The 23,729-nt window shown below is 42.2% G+C and overlaps 1 protein-coding gene across 1 annotated transcript in view; it reads right to left on the minus strand.

Moving 5' to 3' along the window:
- Positions 1-3,347: 3,347 nt before the first annotated feature.
- Positions 3,348-23,729, minus strand: part of LOC311224925 (uncharacterized protein) — a 74,884-nt gene continuing 54,502 nt past the window's right edge. The window contains exons 2-5 of the mRNA XM_084310083.1: positions 15,650-16,310; positions 13,826-14,156; positions 12,394-12,569; positions 3,348-5,678 (exon numbers count right to left, since the gene is read on the minus strand). Coding sequence (XP_084166209.1) covers positions 5,465-5,678; positions 12,394-12,569; positions 13,826-14,156; positions 15,650-16,275 — 1,347 coding nt within the window. The 5' untranslated portion in view covers positions 16,276-16,310 and the 3' untranslated portion in view covers positions 3,348-5,464. The remainder of the gene's footprint in view (positions 5,679-12,393; positions 12,570-13,825; positions 14,157-15,649; positions 16,311-23,729) is intronic.

The raw sequence follows: 23,729 nt of genomic DNA on the forward strand, positions 1-23,729 counted from the left end.
AGCAACAACTCTGTTCTCACTTTCACACTTAAACTCCTCTGTTAGACTAGTTACTGGAGAATAACTCTCCCATACAATGCCACACAACTAATACACAGAGGAACTCCTAGTTATTTCCTAATAGACAAATTAACCAATCTCTGAAGCCTTTGCCCCTTTGATATTGGCACTTCATATACTGACAATGGCAGACAATTTAGGGAATAAACCAAACTGCAAACACCATAACTTCAACATCTGTTCACTATTCAGCTCCTCATTACACCTTCCAATATTATAAAATAGTTTCCTCATTTAATTTGAAGACATATTTTGCTTATGTTTGAGCTCATTAAATAAAGCAAATTCAATGTTTTTCATCAGACTCAGCTCGCCCACGACAGACTATCAGCCTATCACCGTATGCAGCATGTCGTGGAGGTGGACATATTATTATTATGAGTTCAGGCTTAAACCAAGACACCAGGATGCGGCCAAGTGTATTCATTAGGAAGGCAGGAGGTGGAGAGCGGAATGTCCCCTAAAGATATACTGCAAGTTTGGTTAAAATTGGTGCAAGAACAAAAAAGCCTTTGGGGGGAAAAAGTGCTCTTAGATTCTTTACTGGTGAGAGTCAGGGCACTTCTTTTTATTTATTTATTTAATTTACAGTTAGTCATTTAGCTGACGCTTTTATTCAAATCGACCTACACGTTCTGTACAACAAGTGAGCAGGAAGGGTACAACTCTGGCAGCTAAGGGTACTCTAAGTAACATTGTTTGTCAAACTTGAGTGCTACAGACTTAAGTGCATATTATTATCATTGCATCCTGTGTGATTAGGTGGGTTGGTCTTTAAGGCCATTGGATTACAAATACCTCAGAGTACACATCGACAATAAACTGAATGGGTCAAAACACGCTGAGGCACTCTACAAGAAGGGCCAGAGCCGACTCTACTTCCTCAGAAGGCTGAGATCCTTCAACGTCTGTACAGGCAGGGATGTTGAGGATGTTCTACAAGTCGGTGGTGGCGGGCGCCTTCTTGTACACTGTGACCTGCTGGGGCAGCGGACAGAGCGGGGGACACGAACAAGCTGAAAAGCTGGTCAGGAAGGCCAGTAACGTGGTAGGGGTGGAGCTGGACTCTCTAGCGGTGGTGTCAGAGAGGAGGAGCCTTGCTACAGTAAGCTCCACGCCATCATGGACAACCCCTCCCATCCACTATACACAGACTGGGCTGACAGGAGGAGCACATTCAGTGTTAGACTAAGACTCCCAAGATGCAACATTGAACGGCACAGGAAGTCTTTCATTCCGACAGCCATCACACTATATAACGCATCACTGTGCCTCACTGCATCACTGGGCACAGAGTTACAGTACAACTCTGGCAAATCTTCCTGGACCTTTACTTTTTAAATCAACATTTTACAATTCTACACTTATTACTGTACATCTTACTGTATATCTTTGGCTGTATATTTTAGAATGTATATACATATCTCAATGTATATCCCTGTGTATATCCCTGACTGTATATCCCCCTGAGAACGCAATAGTTTCTCAGGGGGAACGTAAAAGTATAAAAAAATATATCCTCTTAGGGCTCTGTAGTCGTGAATGCCACAACCGTAGGTCGTTGATATGGACTCTTCTCATGAACACGGTAAACACCACCCCATTTGAAGGCACCATTAGCAAACACTGTGGCACAAAATCAATGGTCGTTCAAGCTGTCTCCTCAACACATCAAACATTCCACGGAAACTGTCTATTCAGCTTACGTTTCTAGGGAACAAGGACACTGCCAGCTAGCCAATTTTGTCTTTCACCTTCCGACTTTTAACCCTTTCACTACCACACTACAGAAGGTTAACCCTTTCACTACCACACTACAGACGGTTAACCGTCTGTAGTGTGGTGGTGAAAGGGTTAACCTTCTGCAGTGTGGTTGTGAAAGGGTTAACCCTTTGTCGTGTGGTAGTGAAAGGGTTAACGGTTAATATAACCGAGAGGTCACACCTTCGTCTGCACCTTTGTTTACACTGTATTTTTCTCATATTTTTATATTCAGAATTAATTATATTGTTTACACGGTCTATTTTACTCATATTTTTATATTCAGATCTAATTGTATTGCCTATATTTATGTCTTTCTACTATTACCCTGCCCATACCTGTACCGCCCCCCCCCCCCCCATGCTGCTATGACGCCCAAATTTCCCCAAGGGGATCAATAAAGGAATATCTTATCTTATCATGAGTTTGTGAGGGGTACATTGACCTTCATCAATTTGGGCCCCCTGTTCTATACATTTCCAGGTATCTCTGCTATCAGAATAATGTGTTAGCCAAACAGTTGTGTAAGTATACTGTAGCTGCATTAGTTATTCGGTTTAGGAATATCCAGTTAGCATCTTTATCACAAAGGTTAGCTACAGGCAATAAAGTGACAATAGCAGAAGGGGGTGGGATCAGGGGCGCGGGAAGTCAGTCAGAGTTGGGGGTGCTGAGCTAACACTTCCGCGTTCGGTTTGCGCGATCTGATTGGCCGGGAGCAGATAGGGGCGGGACCAATCACAGTGCTCCGATGTTGCTGTCCAGCTGCCGGTGATACAAGTGGGCTCGCTCTGAGGGAAGGAGGCCGTTCACGCTAGTGGAGGAGGAGGAGGACGCGGACTGGGTCCCGGAGGTTCCGGACGAGGTGGAGGAGGAGGAGGAAGACAGCGATGCCAGCGGGGAGGCTGACACCGCCGCTCCGACGCCTGGCTGGGTTTCCCGAAACGTGTTGTGTGCAAAGAGCACAGCCTCTCCACAACGTGCACGAAATAAAAAAATATATAAACATCTATTTGTCTTTTTCAATTCAGGTATTTTCAAACACGAGTGATTAGCTGCATCAACTGTACATTTATTGCAGGACAATGTGTGCCATGCAGTGCATCTGTGTTGATACAATTATATATATTGTATATAATATATTTTAGGCAGTTTCATGGCATAAATTGCATTTATCTGTAGACCGCAGCAGCGATAGAAATATAGGGCGAAATGGCGTATGTAGCTGTGCATTCACTGTACATGTATTGCAGGACAATGTGTGTACTGCCTAATATCTGTGTTGGTACAATTATATATAAAACGATATATATTTGAGCGACTAGCCCCTCTACACTAGCGTGAACGGCCTCCTTCCCTCAGATCGCGCAAACCGAACGCGGAAGTGCAACTCCGTTAGGGAAAATATACACGCTTCCAGGCCATCGGCTACACGCATAACTTTAACACTGCTTTAATAACACTGCATTATCGAGACAGCGCCCCTATGAGGATCTGGCCGGTAATGAATTCCAAGAGTAGGGTAAATCTGCAGTGCCGCTTGGTGAAATTGAGTAGGATACGGTATTACAATGGAATAAAAGCCAAAACAACCTTGCAGTTACACTAGGGTGACCATATTTTGATTTCCAAAAAAGAGGACATGCTGGCCCCAGCCTCGAGATACTTAATGATACTTTGCACAATCGAAGCGGGCATGGCCACCTTAATTTCACTATGTCTTGTGTACTGTACTGTATGTGATGAATAAACCTCTTGAATCTTGAATCTCTACTCAAAGTTTACTCAAAGATGCCTTTATTGTTTTAACATATGCTTGGAAACATGCACCCAGAAAAGCAATTTTTTTTTTTTATACTTGAACTTGAGGACTGCATACTTTTTTTGCAAAGCTTATCTTTATACATTATGCTTATAGCAAATGCATAAGCCTGGTCTCTTTTGAAAGATAACATTCTGAAGTTACTAATGTAAAAAAGTTAAATCACTTTTAGTGCTAATGAAATAGATATAGGTCTCAACTTGAGTTGAACGTGAACTTGTGTACTCACATTTTTCTGCAGTGGTTGCAATATCCCAAATTTAACCACATAACATGCGCCCAGAAAAGTGTCAATTTTACTTGAACTTGAGGACTGCATACTTTTTTTGCAAAGCTTATCTTTATACTTTATGCTTATAGCACATGCATAAGCCTGGTCTCTTTTGAAAGATAACATTCTGAAGTTTCGTACACAATAAAGAAAAATCACTTTTAGTGCTAATGAGTAACATAGGGCTGAACATGAGTTGAACTTGTGTACTCACGTTTGTCTAGTATAGTTGCAATATTCCAAAAATAATATATATATTTTTTGTATAAGCTGGAAAACACCGCAAATCCATAGCCTGAAGGGACATGGGCCTGAAGGGACATTAACGTGTGTTGTCAGGTCTTACAAATACATTTGATTTTGATTTGATTATCAATAAGGTAGGATATCTGGAACACACAAACACACTATTTTTTTAATCACATGCCATGAAACTCTGGGACCTGGCTGAATTTAAGACTGCACAAATCATGTTTAAAGCACGAAACAATTCACTCCCGGGTAACATCCAAAAATTCTGTTATAGAGAGGGGGGTTACAATTTAGAGGAGAGTCTAACTTCAAGAAACAGGCTGTTCATTCAATGTATGTATATTTCAGTTTGTGGAGTGAATATGCATAAGATAATAGAGTGTGAAGGTATACTGAATACTGTCTATCTGTATGTCATGTATGTCATATGTTATGATGAATTGAAAATGGGGGACCCTGATGTAAACAAGACGAAAGTCTTTCTCTGGTCTGCATCCCCTTAACAATTGTGTGTATTGAGCCGTACTGTATTGTATACCCATTCTGCAATCTGTTAATAAAGTTTTCAATCAATCAATCAATCAAGGGGGTAGGAATACATATGTTTACACTTCATTCTATACTCCTGCTTGTTTGTTTTTTAATCTGTTTATTACTTGTTTTTTATTATTATTTATTTTCAATTTATGTTCGAAATAAATAAACGCATTCATTCAAGATATTTTTTTTTGTGAGCAAAAGTATAGTTAATTTACTCCCTCGAGTCTGGCCCCGCGCAGATCTCGCAGCTGTGCCCGCACAGTGCAATACTCCAATTCAGCCATTGGGTGGGTGGCGCTGCTGAGCGGCCCTCACAGCGCGGCCCTCACAGCGCGGCCGTCAGCGCGCGGCCCTGAGAGCGCCGCTGGCTCTGCGGCTCTGCAGCTGCATGCTTCTCCGGGAGTGCGGGGTGATAATCTGGCGCGCCATGTAAAAAGTCGCACGCCTGACATATCGGCATGTTCGGCGAAAAATGCAGTCCCGAGCCTTCAGATGCTCGCAAAGGGCCGTGAAACTGAAACTGAAACTGAAAAACCATGAAACCCCGGACATTTCCATGAATTTATAACCCCCCCCCCCCGGACGCCCCGGACAGGGCGTGAAAAGAGGACATGTCCGGGCAAAAGAGGACGTTTGGTCACCCTAAGTTACACTCCCTGCCAGGTGGGGGTGCTGCAGCCCCTGATTAATTAGATGTATAAGATGAATTAGAATCCTTCCTGTCCTTTTGAGTGTCTGTCCATCATCTTGTGTCCCTCTCACCCCAGTAGCCCGGCCCTCCTCAGGGCCTTGTCCACGCTGGGGACCAGTTCCTCCTTGAAGTCCCACAGCCTGGTGTCACGTTGGAGCTCCTTTGCGGCTAGCCCCCGGAGAGGGACCCGCACGTGAATGAGATGACACAACTCTGCAGGAACCCTGAGCGTTTGCCCAGAGTTCTTGAGTACGCCGTGCACTGACGTCTGGTCCACTGCCCTGTAAGTTACATACCCAAGCATTGGCAGGCTTAAGAACACGTTCATATTATGACTAATTTGTGTATGCATGTGCAAGTTGGCACACAAAGCAATATATTTAAAAAAAATATATATATATATATATTGTATCAACCTTTCATTAGTATTATAGTAATACAAGCTACAATTGCTTTGATTTACATGTATTTGAATATTCAAATTTGTTGCCATTTGTTACCACAAGTCTGACCATATTACATGTGTCATGATAAAGCAGTGCATACTGTATATTCTATAAGTGTATGTGGCAAATTATAAAATTATAAAAAATGTACGATTGCAAATGTCTGAGTCCCCGTTCAAATGGTCAGTACCGTAATGTAAGATCAACTGTCAACAATTATTAGTTGGTAGTTGGTACAGTACTGTTAGATTTTAGCACAGCTTTTGATCTCATTGATCATGAACTGCTGCTTACAAAACTAGTTCATTATGGTTTCGAACACTCAGCTACTAACTGGATGAGAAATTACTTATTCATGAGACAACAATGTGTCCTGTTTAATGGAACTTTACCAAGCGTTAAAACGCTACAATGTGGCATTCCTCAAGGAAGTTGCCTTGGACCATTATTATATTCAATATTTGTAAATGATATGCCACATAGTTAAAAAAAAAATGCAAGCAGTTCCATTTATGCAGATGACACTACAATATATGCTTCGGCAAGCAATGCCAAAGACCTCAGCAGTCTTCTTCAAAGCGAGTTAATGCAGATTTCTGAATGGGTCACGGTAAATAAGCTGAAACTAAATGCATCCAAAACAAAATGTCTAATTATTTGTTCAAAGCATGCTCAGAGAGAGAAATATAAATATGTCTTTGCAGGGTGCAGATATTGAACAAGTTAAGGAGGCCAGATTGCTTGGAGTTATACTAGATGAAACACTCTCTTGGTCAACTCACATTAACAATATTGTAACAAAAATGAGCAGAAGTATTTCAATTATTAGACGGAATGCCTATTTTTTAACTGCCACAGCTACCAAGCAAGTCATATACAATCACTAGTTTTGTCACATCTGGACTATTGTCGAGCAATCTGGTCAAATGCATCTAAACAAGACTTAAATAAAATACAGCTTACTCAAAATAGAGCTGCAAGACTTGCATTGCATAGCTCAATTAGAAACAGTGTTGAAAAAATGCACAAGGAACTGTCATGGATGAGAGTCAATGAGAGACTAGTGTGTAGTCTTATTTTGTTTATGAGAAATATTTATACTTTAAATAAACCTGTGTGCCTCTTTTTGCAGCTGGTGCTTATTAGTGATGGTCATGGCTATGGCACTAGACAAGCCTTGAGGGGTCGGTTCGCCCTGCCGAGACCCAGAACTGAAGCCTTAAAGAAAACTGTATTGTACAGGGCAATGTCCTACTGGAATAGACTTCCACAGTATTTGGTTTCAATTACCAGTAAGGTGGGATTCAAGAGGAGACTAAGAGGGGCTGTAATGCAGAAAGAGATTGATTTTGGTTGGGTCTAATCTGTGTCTAATGAATGGGTTCTTGTGTTGGGTTATGTGTTGATTTGGAATGTCTTTGTCTAGTGGTTATGAGGAGTATTAGAGTATTAGTGTATGGAATGTCGTGCTGTTTTTGAGCACGTTTTAGTTTTCTCTGAGATGTCTCCGTTTGTTGTTTTATTGATATTAGTTGTTTTATTGATATTTGATTTGTTCTATATGTTTGTATATTTGTTATTGTTCTATATTAGAAAATGTGGCATACATATTTGTATGTCTGATTTTGATTGGTTTAATGTTCTATAATTGTTTGTATATTTTATTTTAAAGGGGCAACATTATACAAAAATCTCAAAATTGCCCCAAAATCAGGAAAATTGTATTTTAGGTGGGTGGTCTCCCCTTAACACTTTGATTACCGGCCATAACATGGTCAAAACATGGTTGAATGCCGCCACCCACTTCAATGATAGCGTTGTGAACGCATAATCTGTCTTAAATTATGTGTCTAATCTGCCCGTCGTTTATCAATGACTTGTTTGCAGTCAACATTGTCGAGACGGATTCATTTCCGTTTTATAGCATTTTGAAAAGCCCTAGTTTTTCAGGAAAATATATAGATTCCGTGATAATTGCCCTTTACTGGAATATTCTGGCATACACAAAAACGTTGTAATTTTTCGGCCTATTTATGAATAGTTTTCAAATAAACATTGACATTACTATGGCCCATTCAACATCGATTATCTATCGTTCAGGATGTAGGAATGTTATACTTTTTCATTCATAGATTCATACGAAAATACCGTCTAGAATATAAATATGTTTTTATCGTTTTCTGCAGTAATTCCTAGAACGTGAGTTATAGGCATAAACGCATATATAGATTATCAACTGCCGTTTGTTGCCGATACACACTATATAAAAAATTTCAACTGTACATGATCCTAAACGTTATGACTCATCATGCGTGGATGAACGGGGGGGGGGGGTCGTTTATAATTCCGTGATCGTCAGTAAATGCTTTATGTAGTATGGGTGATATATTGATCAGAGCAGTTTGCATTAATAATAATAAACAAACACGCTGAAAGTAACGTTACTGTCCTTACCGTTCGCCGATGAGACTGGAGGAAAAAGATCCCACTTATTTGACGCCGATCTACTAGATCCATTTCCGGTTTGTATAATAATAATAAACGCCCAAATCATATCGATTATTGAGTTATGGCAGCGATCCATATACACGGATGTGTGTCTAGAGTCCTGCAACAATATGTGAGTGCCGGACGCATTTCCCAGATGCACGGAGATCACCAGAGATCCATTTCCGGTTGTAACTCGCCCGATCATCCACCAGGCGGCAGTATTGAAGCGTTGCAGAGTTGTGCAGGCTCCCACTGTATCAGCCGAGGCTGGGTGAGGGAATTATGAATACCATGGCGAAAAAATTAAATATGATCTCAATAACGTCGTACGCCGTGGATTGGCAGAATTCGCATGACTTTGAAACACGTTGTACGACGTTTATGGTGCCCAATGTGTTAATGTGTTAATAAACAATCGGGCTGAAAATAACGTTATATTCCTCTTACCGTTCGCCGATGAGACTGGAGGAAAAATATCCCAATTATTTGACGTCGATCTCCTACATCCATTTCCGGTTTGTATGGCGCAATAAATGCAGAAATTATATAGATTATTGCATTTCGAAAGCGATCCCAATGCACTAGAGTGTTTGTCTGGATCCACGTAACAAGATATGACTGCCGGAGGGATTTCCTCGACGCACCGATCGCCACTTCCGGTTTTGGCGAGAGTAACTCGCCCGACCATCCACCAGGTGGCGGTATTGAGGCGTTGCAATCTCATACAGGGTGCCGCTGCAGTCCGGAGGGAGGCTGGATGAATTATATTTTTTTATATTGATCCCAAAAACGATTTACGCCGTTGTTGGCGTTCAACGCATGGCGGGCAATAACGACTTACGCCGTTTTTTGGCGACCAATGTGTTAACAGTTAAATGATAGTGTCCTTTTGAAGGAGAGGGAGGTTCTACAATGAATGCCATCTAACAACACACTTCCTGTGATTTATATTTTGTTTCACAATGAGTCATGACCAACCAATTACATAATCCAACATTGTGTAAGCAACTAACACATTCCACGTGACTTTATCGTTTTTGAATGAGTCGTTATGACGATATCAATACATCCATTCATAAAGAGAAATACTTTCGTCTTGTTTACATCAGGGTCCCCCATTTTCAATGCATCATAACATATATGACATACAGATAGACAGTGCTACATCTATACATAGGTTGCTACAAAGCATGCCATCTAACAGTGAAGTTAGCGGTTGTTATTTGATTGATTGGTTGATTGAAAATTTTATTAACAGTGAAGTGAAGTGTCCTTTTGAAGGAGAGGGAGGTTCTACAACGAATGCCATCTGTCATGACCAACCAATTACATAATCCAACATTGTGTAAGCAACTAACACATTCCACGTGACTTTATCGTTTTTGAATGAGTCGTTATGACGATATTAACATCCATACATAAAGATTATTGTCCGCCATCTTGGTTTCATTTATAAAAACACGAACGGCGGAGTGATTCGGAAAAAAAAGTTATTCGGTTGTGGGCGGGTTCTGGGATCACGTGGAGTGTGTTATGAGAAATAACGTCTGAAAGAAGTGTTTCAGCCAATCAGAATCAAGAAATTTGCATGCCATTGTATAATACATGCAAATCCCTGCTGATCGCATGGGACATGATTGTACCTAATTTGCATACATTTATACTACCAAAGTCTGTCTAAAGAGAAGTCAGTTCACTCTGCCACCATTTCAGTAAGAAGTACTAACAAGACTAACAAGGCTTGACCCCTCTCATCTCTTTGAATGGGTCCGTATCTAAGACTCTCTCATACGTCTGTATGTGTAGTAGGGCTGACCCCTATTAATCGATTAGTCGACTAATCGGTCATAAAGGAGCCGTAGTCGACTGGCCAACCTCTTAGTCGAATAGAATAATTTTTATTTAATTAAAAAAAAAAATTTATCATTCTTTCCAAAAGAAAAGAGGCCTAGAAGCGTGGCTAACGCTAATGGCATGCATACCAGAGGCTAACTGCCTACGAAAACAGGCACAGAGGCACTGAAAGAGGATTTCACCCATCTAATGAACACACTAGACTAGACAAATATCAAGATGTATCCATCAGTGGACCAATTGCATGCTTTTGCAGAGGACAAGAAGCTTTCAGTCGACTCCTTCAGACAGATTAAGCACCCCCCACAGCCCAAATGGAATGATAAAAAAAGAAAGAAAAAAGAAAAAAAAGGTTTAAAAATATTTATATATTTTTTTAAGTCGACCAATAGTCGACTAACGGCAAATTTTGGCCAATCCTAGTCGACCATCCAAATCCTTAGCAGCCCTAATGTGTAGTCATTGGGTCTCATTCCCGAATATTTTCCAAAGAGTTCTCTTGAAAGACTTATCTTGGAACCGACTGAGACAGAATCGACGACAAGTTCACTCTGAGTCCCCAACGTGTGGGGAAGATGTCTTAAGTGGCTCAAACGATCACAGCTGAGATGCATTCTGAAACATGAACGCGCATCCCTGTTCAGGTCATTTGCATACAAAACAATGCCTCCAGAGCTCCTTATAAGGCAACTAATGGTGCAGCCGTGCAATAGCCCAATGCGGAAGCGCTTTGCGACCGATCAAAATGAGATTAGATTAATGTATTGTCATCATATATACAGCTCGTGGTGCACCTGCCGCAGTGCACGCACACACACACACACACACGCGTGCAGTACTGTATAGCCTACACGCGTAATGAATGAACGCAGTATAGGCTTATATTATTCTATGACTTGTTTTATTTGGAGATCGCAGATACAGTCCACCACAGTCCGCTGCCCGACTCTGGCGGCCTTAATATGTGTACTGTACTTGTACTGTATAGGGCAGAGCATATATAGTATCTACTAAATCCTAATGAAACAAGTAATTAGAATAATATAAGCCTACTGTTCATTCATTAGACACTTATGCTGGCGCACACAAGACTTATGGAATATGAATGCAGTCTATTTCCACGCGATTAGCTTTAGTTCTTATTTATTTATTTATCCACTGTCATTTCAGTGTTATAGTGTATAGTAGGCTACATAATCAGTTTAATTGATTCATGATATATTCGAAGGAATGCAGGTTTATAGCTAGATCAAACAAAGGTCTGTCCCATTGTATGCCAATCAATGGGATATATTGCATGTTGACCTGCATTCTTTCAAATGTATAATTAATCATTAAAACAGATATGTAACAAATAAGAAATATAAATTCCACAGAAGGCATTAAATAATTATTATTTTCAATCATTTCACAATAATTGCATAATTGTGTTTGAATATCCGAGTAATTAAAGTAATTATACATTTGTCCAAAATAGCTGGTTCAGATATGGTTAATCCAGCTGCCCTGTGATCAGATGAATCCATATTATTTATTTTTCCGACATCAAATGCGTAATTTCTTATCGTACAATTATTGTCATATTTATTTTAATTATGATTAAGTAATTAATTAATTAAGGAGTAATTAAGTAATTAAGGAGGCCTGTAGCATTGACATGAAGGAATCACTATGATTCCTCCCAAATAAAGCCATTAAGAACATGGAGAATACAGTCTGTCAAGTTAATACAATTTTCAATCAGTCAATCAATCATAAGTGTGCTCCTCAGCACTCTTAAATTCTGCTCTCAGCCACGGCCAAATCCAATCTCAGAAACATTTGGGGAATCGTGCTACTAGCCCTAATACAGTATGTCTTAAATTTGCCTGAGAGGAAATTCTTTGTCGTAAATCCGTTCGGGAATGAGACCCATTGTTTTTTTCCCACTTTTTCCAACATTTCTTTTTCCACTTAGTTAACGTGGCAACCACTCAGTGCACCATTACCAGCCTTTTGGCAAAACCGCAAAAAAGCGTTAAAACAAGTCACAGTGCCACACTGTTTATTTTGGTCAGTATAATTCATCATTGCGAAATTACTCTGAAATTACTTGGAAAACCTCGGAAATACATGTGGCAGCGATCGCCTCAAGTCTGCCTGAACCGGAACTACCTCAGAGGCGATTGCTGTTGCTATCACTTCATAAACAACAATAGGAGTTTACCTCGGCTTGACTATCATCTTGAAAGGCTGGTATTTGGTTCTGTCTGGCTCCTCTTTATAAACGTGCTCCAGGATATTGACGCCCGGCACCCCTTCCCACTGGGGCAGGTGGAACCTTCCACTTGGCTCAAACTGCTCCTTGGGAAAGATATGGTTCTCAAAGAGGAACACATCTACCTACAAGAAACAGATAGAGTGTGGAGATGGAAACATGCAAATATAGATAAAATAGAAAATATGATCAAGTAAAGTTTATGTATTATGTATGAATTCCCCAAGAAGATTAGACACACACTTGAGATCTAATTAAACAATGTATTATTATTTTCTAATGCTGTTATAGTGGGCTAATGAGGAGGCTAGGTGGTGATAGGAGCTACTGAAGGAGGCCAGGTGGTGATAGGAGCTACTGAAGGAGGCCAGGTGGTGATAGGAGCTACTGAAGGAGGTGGTGATAGGAGCTACTGAAGGAGGCTAGGTGGTGATATGAGCTAATGAGGAGGCTAGGTGGTGATAGGAGCTACTGAAGGAGGCTAGGTGGTGATAGGAGCTACTGAAGGAGGCTAGGTGGTGATATGAGCTACTGAAGGAGGCTAGGTGGTGATAGGAGCTACTGAAGGAGGCCAGGTGGTGATATGAGCTAATGAGGAGGCTAGGTGGGGATAGGAGCTACTGAAGGAGGCTAGGTGGGGATAGGAGCTACTGAAGGAGGCTAGGTGGGGATAGGAGCTACTGAAGGAGGCCAGGTGGTGATAGGAGCTACTGAAGGAGGCTAGGTGGTGATAGGAGCTACTGAAGGAGGCCAGGTGGTGATAGGAGCTACTGAAGGAGGCCAGGTGGTGATAGGAGCTACTGAAGGAGGCTAGGTGGGGATAGGAACTACTTTGCAAGACCACACATCATTATAATGTGTCTCCACAGTCTACCTGATATTTTCCGAAATAGGTTTACAGGTCGACATGTGCTGTAGCATGTGGGAAGTAATTCTCTCGAGTGCCCTTCTAGTTAAATATATTACTTTCTGCAGGTATTTTGTTGTTTATTTTTGGCCATCTCTGCATGCACACCGACATATGAGTGCACACACACACACACACACACACACACACACACACACACACACACACACACACACACACACACACACACACACACACACACACACACACACACACACACACACACACACACACACACACACACACACACACACACACACACACACACACACACACACACACACACACACACACACACACACACACACACACACACACACACACACACACACACACACACACACACACACACACACACACACACACACACACACACACACACACACACACACACACACACACACACACACACACACACACACACACACACACACACACACACACACACACACACACACACACACACGTTCCTACCTTTGGATGTTGCTGCTGGAGCATGTCCATGAGAGGCATCAGGCTGTCGTGTTTATAAGGCACTATGATCTCATCTATGTCATGCAACATTACATAACGGGACCGGTCCATGGATCTATATATACACTCATTGAGTGTGGTCATCTGGCCGTAGTAGTGCAGGTCTCCTCCGTGCTGCGAGTGGAGCCAGCCCTTGGACGGGGTGAGATGCTGGTCGATGGGCCAGGGCACCATCTCCACGAAGCCCTCCTGGCTGTAGCCGTGGAGGAGGCGGTCCAGCTCAGGCCCACAGCTGGTGTTGTAGATCACCACTCGACCTACGCCCAACAGTCTGGACAAGTTCAGTCAGGGATTAATCCATGTAAGCCTTATTCATATGCACGCTAAGCCTAAAGTGTTTTATTTTTATAAAGTGTCCTTCTTTTTCCCGTTTTTCTCCCATCCCAATGTTAGTCGTTATGCCAATTCCCAATCCCCTTCCTGGTCGCTGCGCGCTCTACCCCCATACCGTCGGTCCGGGAGGGCGGAGACTATCACATGCTTCCTCCGACACACGTGTAGCCAGCCCACCGCTTCTTTTCACCTGGCAGTGCGGACTCTCACTGGGAGAGTGTAACGTGTGGAAGGTCACACTACCTCTCGTAGATTCTTCCCTCGCTGTGCAGGCGCCCCGACCGAACTGTAGGAGTCGCTGTTTTACAACGACCAGGACCCACCCTCACCGGGTTTCCCACCCGCTAACACTGCCAATTGTGTTAGTATGGACGGTCGGCCAACCCGGAAGCACCACAGCTGGATTCTATCCCACTGTCTCTGTGGTGGTAGACAGACGCTTAGTCCGCTGCGCTACCCGGCGCCCCTAAAGTGTTTTTTTTTTTAAAACAAAAGTAAAGGCGCTTCTTTGGGAAGAAGTGTAGGATTGGAGATTGTAAAGATTTTCCACCTTCTCTTAGTATAGTGCAGGGTATGAAATGTATTTTATGTCTTGTTGTATTGTGTTTTGATTGTGTTTGTTTTGATTGTTTTATTGTTTTTATTGTGTTTTATTGTGTTTTTATGTTTTCCATCGAGGACCACTTTGGAAATAAGTGTTTTAAGTAGGGATGCTCGATATTGGCTTTTTTACCGATACCGATATTCCGATATTGTCCAACTCTTAATTTCCGATACCGATATCAACCGATATCAACCGATACCGATATATGCAGGGTTTCCCCATCCAAAAAACTGAATAATTTCAGGTAACTAATAATTTCAATGGATATATATATAACAAATATTGTTATTGTTTTGTTTGTTTTTAAACCGATACCGATATTTTCCGATATCACATTTTACTGCCGATATCGGCCGATAATATCGGTCGGCCGATAATATCGGACATCCCTAGTTTTAAGTAATGCTTTTAAGTGCAATCCTCTGGAGTACAGTGTCATGATACTTCAATGTTATGTATGATACTTGTAATTTTCCTAATAAAATCAGATAAAATCAAATATTCTATACATACTCAAATAATTATGTGCTTTGTATATATCATTTTGACTTATATGATTTTGACTTTTCATCATTCTATTCATTGATTGACTTGTTTCTAATATTTTGTATTGTCTAGTTTTGGATTCTTATTGATTTTTTCATTTCTTCCTCTATGTCGTGTGATGGGTGTCAACAATGACACAATTTATCCCCTGGGGACAATAATGGTTTCAGCCAAACTCAATTCACCTTATTGGTTGTGTGTTTCATTATAAAAACAAATTAACCTTTGGTCTCTCTCTCTCACACACACACGCACACGCACGCACGTTGCTAGGTGCTGACCTGTACATCTCCAGGGCTTGTGTAACCTGAAGCACGTTGTTGTATCCCCCAAAGAGGTTTGAGATGCAGACGGTGAAGTTAAACTGGAACCCTTCCTCCTGCTTCCCCCTGGCCTCCTGGTTCCCTATGGGGAGGAAGGTCTGGTTCACCCACTGCCCGTCGTCTGAGGAGGGCGACAGGGTGACGTGTGTGGCGTTGCAGGTCGGGGGTATCCGACACATGACGTCCGTAGTCACAAAGGCAAAGCCAAAGTGTTCCTCGTGTACTATGATCTTAGCTGGAGTCCCACCTGACCAGTGGTCCGTGCAGCAGTAAAAACAGCTGAGGGGCTGGACCGATGCTATCGAGAATATAGCGATGATACGTAAATCCCAACCCCTCACCCTCTGGTCCATGTAGGCTGACACCAGCAGATGTTTGGTGTTGTTGAGCGGGGTGATGGTGGTGGCAGAGATCTGTCTGGGGCAAAGCGGGGTGATGGTGGCGGCAGAGATCTGTCTGGGGAAAAAGGATTGGACTAGGCGTGGGGTTGTGTTGGACATCTGCAACATCATCATGACGATGATGAGGAGAGTAGCTATGAGGAGAAAGACAAACTTCCCTCTTCGATTTCTCCAATTGTTCATCCAGAGTCCACAGGCAGGCAGGATGGATTCCCAACCTGGGGATGGAAGGTAAAAATGTGAATCTGCATCACGTTAGCTACTAGCTAGAGACGGTGGATCTTTAGGAGCTAGGCAAACATTATTTATATATATTTCGTTATGTTCTATTTATTTTTGGGCTTTTCTGTATTTTTTCACCCATCCCAATTGAGTCGTTATGCCAATTCCCTTCCTGGTTGTTGCACGCACTGCCCCGCTGTCGGCCTGGGGAGGGTGCTGTAGAACTACCACATGCCTCCTCCGATACATGTGGAGTCGCCAGCCGCTTCTTTTCACAGCTAGCAGTTTCACTCGGGGAACGTAACGCGCGCTGAGCTTCTTTTCACCTGACAGCGAGCAGTTACACTGATTGATTGATTGATTGACTAGTGCTGTAAACGTTGTTGGCCATTCTGTCATCAATATTCTAGCAGCTGCAGTAAGAACGTAACATGTGCAGAGCTTCTTCTGACAGCGAGGAGTTTCACTGGGGGAACGTAACGTGTGCGGAGGTTCACGCTATTTCCCCCAGATCCCCTCCCTGCTGAACAGGCGCCCCGACCGACCAGTAGGAGTCGCAGTTTACAACGACCAGGACCTACAGTATAATCCGGAGGTTCCCGGTTCGATTCCCGCTCCTCCCGGGCAGCATCTCGAAGTGTCCTTGAGCAAGACACTTAACCCCTAATTTCTCCCGATGTGCAGGTTGGCACCTTGCATGATTGCCTCTGCCGTCGGTGAGTGAATGGGTAAAAATGTGAGGAAGAAATTGTATAGCGCGTTGGATAAAAGCGCTATATAAATGCAGCCATTTACCATTCTTAACCGGAGACGATCGAAGTCACCGCCCACCCTCAGAACAGCGGAAAATGTGTGTTTCCAGTACCCAGCGTTGGATCAATAAACGCGATCGATATTTGGAATGGCGATCAGGAATTGGAATAATCTTTTTGGAGAACATCTGATCTGAGGTAAGGAATCTATTTTACCAGTCTTGGGATAATCAGAGCTATTTTTATATATCAGCGTGTGCCATATGTGTGTATGTGTGTGTCTGTGTGTGTGTGCGATCAGGAAATAAGATAATCGATTTTTCAGCCCGCTTCTATAGCGTGCATAAGTACACATATACTATCGATAATCTAGCATTTATTTGAAAACTATTCATAAATAGGCAGAAGAATTACAACGTGTTTTGTGTATTCCAGTGTATTCCAGTAAAGGGTGATTATCACAGAATCTTCTGAAATTTTCTGAAACTTCCAAGAAACAAGTGTTTTTCAAAATGGTATAAAACGGAAATGAACCGATTAAAAAACAATCCGTTTCGACAATGTTGACTGCAAACAAGTCATTGATAAGCGACGGCCATATTATACACATAGCCATAATTTAAGATATAGTTAATGCGTTCGCAAATATGAGAGCTCTATCATTGAAGTGGGTGGTGGCACGCAACAGGGTTCCGGGGCACCGGACCCGTGGCACTCAACGTGTTAAAGTGTCCATATTATGGCCAAAATGTTGTCAGAAACTTATTTTAGTAAAACTTTTAGGTAGAAAAGTTTACGAACAAGCAAACAGAGATACTGTATGTCAGACCAGAGTGTATCTTTTTTGTATTGTAAAATAACTAGGGCTGTCAAAATTAATGCTTTAACTCTGGAGATTAATTTAAATAATTTAAAGCGTTAATTATTTTTTATCTAGATTAATCTATGGAGTGGAACATTTTCAATATAATATAAGAAAGCGGTCTAGCTGAGTCAATTTTGATGGTTTTGTTGAACATTTGTATTTCACAGGAGAGAAACTGTATTCAAAGAAAGCTATTAAAATAGTCTTTGAATCTAAATATACTTTCTTTGTGTTGATTTTACATTAATTCCATGATTTTACTCAAGTATCTGTTACAAGCTTCGGTCTTAAGTAGAAAAATTAAAATAACGTATTATTTATTAACAGTAGTGACAATATATTAACTTGATCAATGGACTGATCGTCAAGTGATTTTGTTTGCAGATGATCTTGTTGGAAGACAATTGAACACTGTTTGAAAAACGTATGCAATTTATGCCTTTCATTGACCCATTCACTCACACATGCACACCGACGGCAGAGGCAACCGAACCATGCATGGTGCCAACCTGCTCATCGGGAGCAGTTAGGGGTTAAATGTCTTGCTCAAGGACACTTCGACACACGGCCAGGTGTCATAATATTGGTTCATATATAGTGTAATTTATTGTATCATGTTTCAGTGGCATTATTCTGCACGATGTCACCGCCGTATGCGCTTAGGTATCGATTCATGTACTATATAAAATACATGGTTCCCAACGTTTTCAAAGCGCGATTCCCGAAATAACGGTGTCAGAGAGGCTTGGAGGCTATTAACAGTTTCACTATTAATCAGGTTTTAATCTGTTTCGGACATCATCCATACATGCATTGAATTGATTAACCTTTGGTTCATACCAGTCATGTTCATCACCCTCTTGTTCATCATCAGATAACATTTGCAATTGCTCATTCACTTTTCTCAAGGCCACGTCATCAAATCCGTCAAACAGCGCATCTCCTCAGACATTTTAATCCCAGTTACAATATCACAATAACATGTGAGTGACAGTGATACAATTCAACAATCCACAGATTCAGATTCCTTGCAATTCACATCCACAATCCACGCGTAAAGACGCTTCAATTTATGCTTGAATGAAACATAATCCGGGCGCTCCGGTTAAGCAAATACATCCACAGCGGAGAATATGAAACGAATCAGAGCCAAACGCCCGGTTTCATTCATTAAAAATATCCCTGCGGGATTCACATTTGCAATGCTCCGTTGTTAAAATAACCACATGTGTCGCGACTTGCAAGGGCCGTATAGCTATGACGTGCATTATTTAGGACAAAAGCCCCCTCTAGAAAAACGAAACACAAAAACATAATTCAGAATGGTATAATGAGATCTGTGAGGAAGGGAGCTGGCTTTTCTTTGCGAGGGAGTGGCCAGTTTATCCAGCGAACTGAAATAAACCTGCGCTGGAGCAGGTTCAAAGTTCAATCTGTTGCCATAGTGATTTAGACAAACCTGCTACATGGAACCAAAGAGGCTGACTTATGTCAAGTTATCCTGAAGATTATCCGGCTAACTCAGTTAGCCACGTACGGGGAACGGGGCCCTGTGCTTCCTATTATGTGAATTAAAAAAATCTTTGTTTACAAACTTTTCAGCCATTTATGAACCTTTCACCCTTGGGGGGGGGGTTCATCCGCACGGGGGGGACACACACTCTCTCATTGACGGGACACAGCGTGAGAAGAGCGTTCATGGGGGTAAACACTAGGAAAGATGCAGGCCCAGATGGGATAACAGGACGAATACTCAAGTCCTGTGCAAATCAGCTGGCCCCGGTGTTCACCACTATATTCAATCTATCCCTGGCCGAGTCTGTGGTCCCTGCCTGCTTCAAGGTGTCCACTATAATCCCTGTACCAAAAAACTCCTCCCCAGCAGGCCTAGATGACTACAGACCGGTGGCACTCACCTGTGTGGTCATGAAATGCTTTGAGAGGCTGGTCAATGATTACATCTGTGCCTCCCTCCCTAGTAACATGGACCCATTGCAGTTTGCATACAGGACAAACAAGTCCACTGACGACCAGGCACGTTGGAAGGGGGGGTGCGGGGGTGCGGTAGCACCCCCCCCCCCTCAGTTATTGCAAAGACATTTTTTTTTGTTTTATATCATTTTTTTTTTTTTTTTGTAATGTTTTATTTTTATTTTGACAGTATTTATATATCTGTATATTATATACTGTAACTGTATAACTGTAACACTGTATATTATAAGTTTATCCTGCTCAAAGCACTTCACCATTTTAATATTGTGTGTATTGAGCCGTACTGTATTGTAGCCATTCTCCAATCTGTTAAATAAAGTTTTCATTCATTCATTACACTACTGTACGTACACAATCATACTAGTAAAACCAACAAGATTGCAGCAGAGTAGATTTTCGAGTGATGACAGACAGTCACAGACTGATTGAATGACAGGTGAAACAACTAATTGTATTCACCTCCCGTCTCCCGCCCATCCCACGCGCCACGAACCACTGAGCTGTGATACAGTGCTTGCGCAGTCAGTCGAATTTAGCCAGTAGTCAGACTTTGCTAGCACAGAATGTCTCACTTGCAGAAAAGAAAAATATCAGATTTCTTTTCGAAACGTCCCGCCGGTCCCAGTGACAGTCCAACTAAATCTGATAAACGTCAGAGAGAGACAGAGACGACAGGTTCAGCCTCAGCATCAGGTATTGAAGAGTTAACTGAGTCTGTTCCCCTATACCCCCCCTCGGGCGCTAGGGGCTTCCACTGAGGGGTGATGCAAATAGGGATGGGGTGTTATGGCAGCTGATGATGGAAAGAGTGCGCACCGAGTCTGATCCCGAGTTGAAGAATTGGCTCCAAAAGAGAGACAACTGGATGTCCAACAACATCCAAAACGAAATCTTACAGCTGTTTGCCCATGATATTCAGCGACAAATTAGAGGCAAAGCATCCAAAAGCCCATTCTTTGGCTTGAGCGCTGACGGAACCACTGATGTCACTGGAAAAGAACAATTCTCGTGTAATATACAGTTCGCCGATGACAACTTGGAAGCTCAGAACTTCTTTTGGGGTTTTTACAATGCCCGTCCCAGACACAACAGCCGAGACACTGTTTTTGTGTATAAAAGACATTCTTTTACGCCTCAACCTGCCCATGGAGAGGCTGATAGGATACTGTTTTGACGGGGCCAGCAACATGTCTGGGGGGTACAGGCTAGACTAAAGGAAATGTGTCCCGACTCTGTTTTTCTCCACTGCGCAAAAAAAATCTCAAAGGCCGCACCCCCTACCGATTTAAAGTTTCAACGTGCCTGCTGACGATGCGGTCTCCCAGGTACTGCACAACACCCTTTCCCACCTTGAAAGTCAGAAGGGGGGCTATTTGAGATTGCTGTTCATTGACTATAGTTCAGCTTTCAACACCATAGTCTCGACCAGACTGGTTGACAAACTGATCGATCTGGGCAAGGCCAGATTAAGACTTCAGAGGCCCCTGGGCCAGATTCTTGTGGAGGCCCCCCCACACACACGTGCACGCACGCACAGTGGCGTTTTTATATGTCACTTTAAAAAATATATAGAATACCGTAATTCCTCTAATAGTAACCCCGGCTTGTATTTGTTTCAACTGTAGTGGATACCAGGCTTGTATTAGGAGGAGGCATGTATAAGAGAGAGGCCTATATTTCTAATTTTCAAACGGATCATAATGAATAAATCAACATTTTGTGTCAGTTTGAACCCAGTAAAATGTCACGTTAGCAAATATTGTGAGATTGATGAATAGGACGTAACTTTGCTGTACTATCCGACCTAGTATAAACTTGATGGACGAGGAGTTGGGTGGCTTCTTTTGTCAGGAAGGGGCGGATCCTTCTGACGTTGCTCAGGAGGAATCTGCTGTGATGGAAAGGTCAATGTTCACCCTCTTACTGCTTTGTTATACCTTTAGAAATCCGCTTACTATGGAATGCTCTGACATCCTCTATACATTTAGCTCAGGGTTACCCATGACTCTGGGCACACTTGTCAGCCAGAGACATAGCCAAATATGCAGGATATGTCCAGATAACTACTCGAAACATACCCTAAAAACGACATACAAATTTACCACTAAGGGGCACTACAAATGTACAAAATGTGTGTGTCGTATATTCTATACAATACCTAAGGTTATTTACAGCACAATGAGGTTGCCACCCGGAAGGAGGAAAAGGAGAGTGATAGAAACATGGTCCTCCCCTGACTTTTAGTCAGATGAGAAATAACTTGTGTAGCCAGACAAAAGAGGAACTTATGGTCCAAACTGATTTATTTGCCAAAGGGCCAAAGGTGGATAAGGCATCAGTTACATACAGGAATTATTCATCATAATACATGCTTTGTACAAAAGGGTTGATGAGGTTTATATAGTCAAATAGCCCAGACACGGTGGCTTCTTCACATCAAGACAGTTTTGCACATAAATAGTAGTCATGTTATGTATGAAACGAGAATGTACTAAGCCATACACATGGGCACAACCTGGTCTAAGGTAGGAATCTGTACATGTTATTGTTATTCTAACCAACAAGAATGAGTCCATGATTCTACTCACATGTATAACAGCACATTCTCTGGTGGATGGATGGAGGCTCAGCCTGACCCCCTGGGGACGGGTCGGTGGGCTGGCCTCCTCTCTCTCTCCTCTACATTCTTATTTATACTCTGATTTCCCCCAATAGTAGCACATTATTCTAATAATACGTTGGTCCAATCAGCTTTCTTAATTCTATATATGGAGTTCTCCTCAGATAATCTTCTGTAGAATAGTTTAGACACGTGGTCATGTCAATAATCCAATGTACAGTTTTGTTTGTACAGTTGTACAGTGTCGCCCACCCACCCCTCCTACCCAACCCCCCCCCCCCCACTCATATTAGTACACTGCATAGTATTGTATATTATATGGTAACTCAGTTACGTCTATTCTGCATCGAACATTGTACATATGTCTATACTGAACACTGTGACCTCATTTCTACTTCTAATTTACATGCTATACTATGTTATTGACACAGTTTGTAGAATAGTGTAGACACGTGAATGTGTCTGACTTGTTCCGGGCTCTGCGGCTCTGCAGATATATGCTATTGGTTTCAATGGACCGTTTACTTTTTACATCGACCCCTGATGTAGGCTATGGTTTTTGCAGAAAGTTTAGTAGGGCATTCAACTGTTTTGAGCACCCACTGGCAGGAACATAAATCGGCGCCTATGGAGACGACAACCTGATTTAATATTTTTAGGAAATTGAAGGCAAACATTTTTTATTAATTAATTAATTATTAATTAATAAAAACATTTCGCGCAGGGCCTCGCACATTTAAATCTCACACAGGGCCTTGCATTTCTCCCAGACGGCACTGCCTACATGGCTCCCAGTCCCACTTAGAATAGACTTCAAAATCCTCCTCCTGACCTTTAAGGCACAATCGGGTGCAGCACCCCTGTACATCACAGAGCTCGTCACCCCCTACGCAGCACCCAGGTCACTAAGATCCTCCAACCAGGCTCGGCTGGTTCCCCCCCCACACCAGACTCAAAAAGAGAGATCCGATCTGTCCCCTCGCTGGAGACATTTAAGGCCCGTCTAAAAACCCACTTTTATTCCCTAGCCTTCAATAAACCCTGATTCTCCCACACCCTAACTCACACACTCCCATGCCCCCTCCCCCTTGTACAGTATCTCTTCTTGTGCTCCTCTGTCCCGTGTGCTATATTGTACTTTGTGCTCCCCTATCCGTTTTTGTCCTACTGTTGTCCTATTCTCTTA

Source organism: Notolepis coatsorum (genome assembly GCF_963971535.1).
Source record: "Notolepis coatsorum genome assembly, chromosome: 3".
Classification (NCBI taxonomy): domain Eukaryota; kingdom Metazoa; phylum Chordata; class Actinopteri; order Aulopiformes; family Paralepididae; genus Notolepis; species Notolepis coatsorum.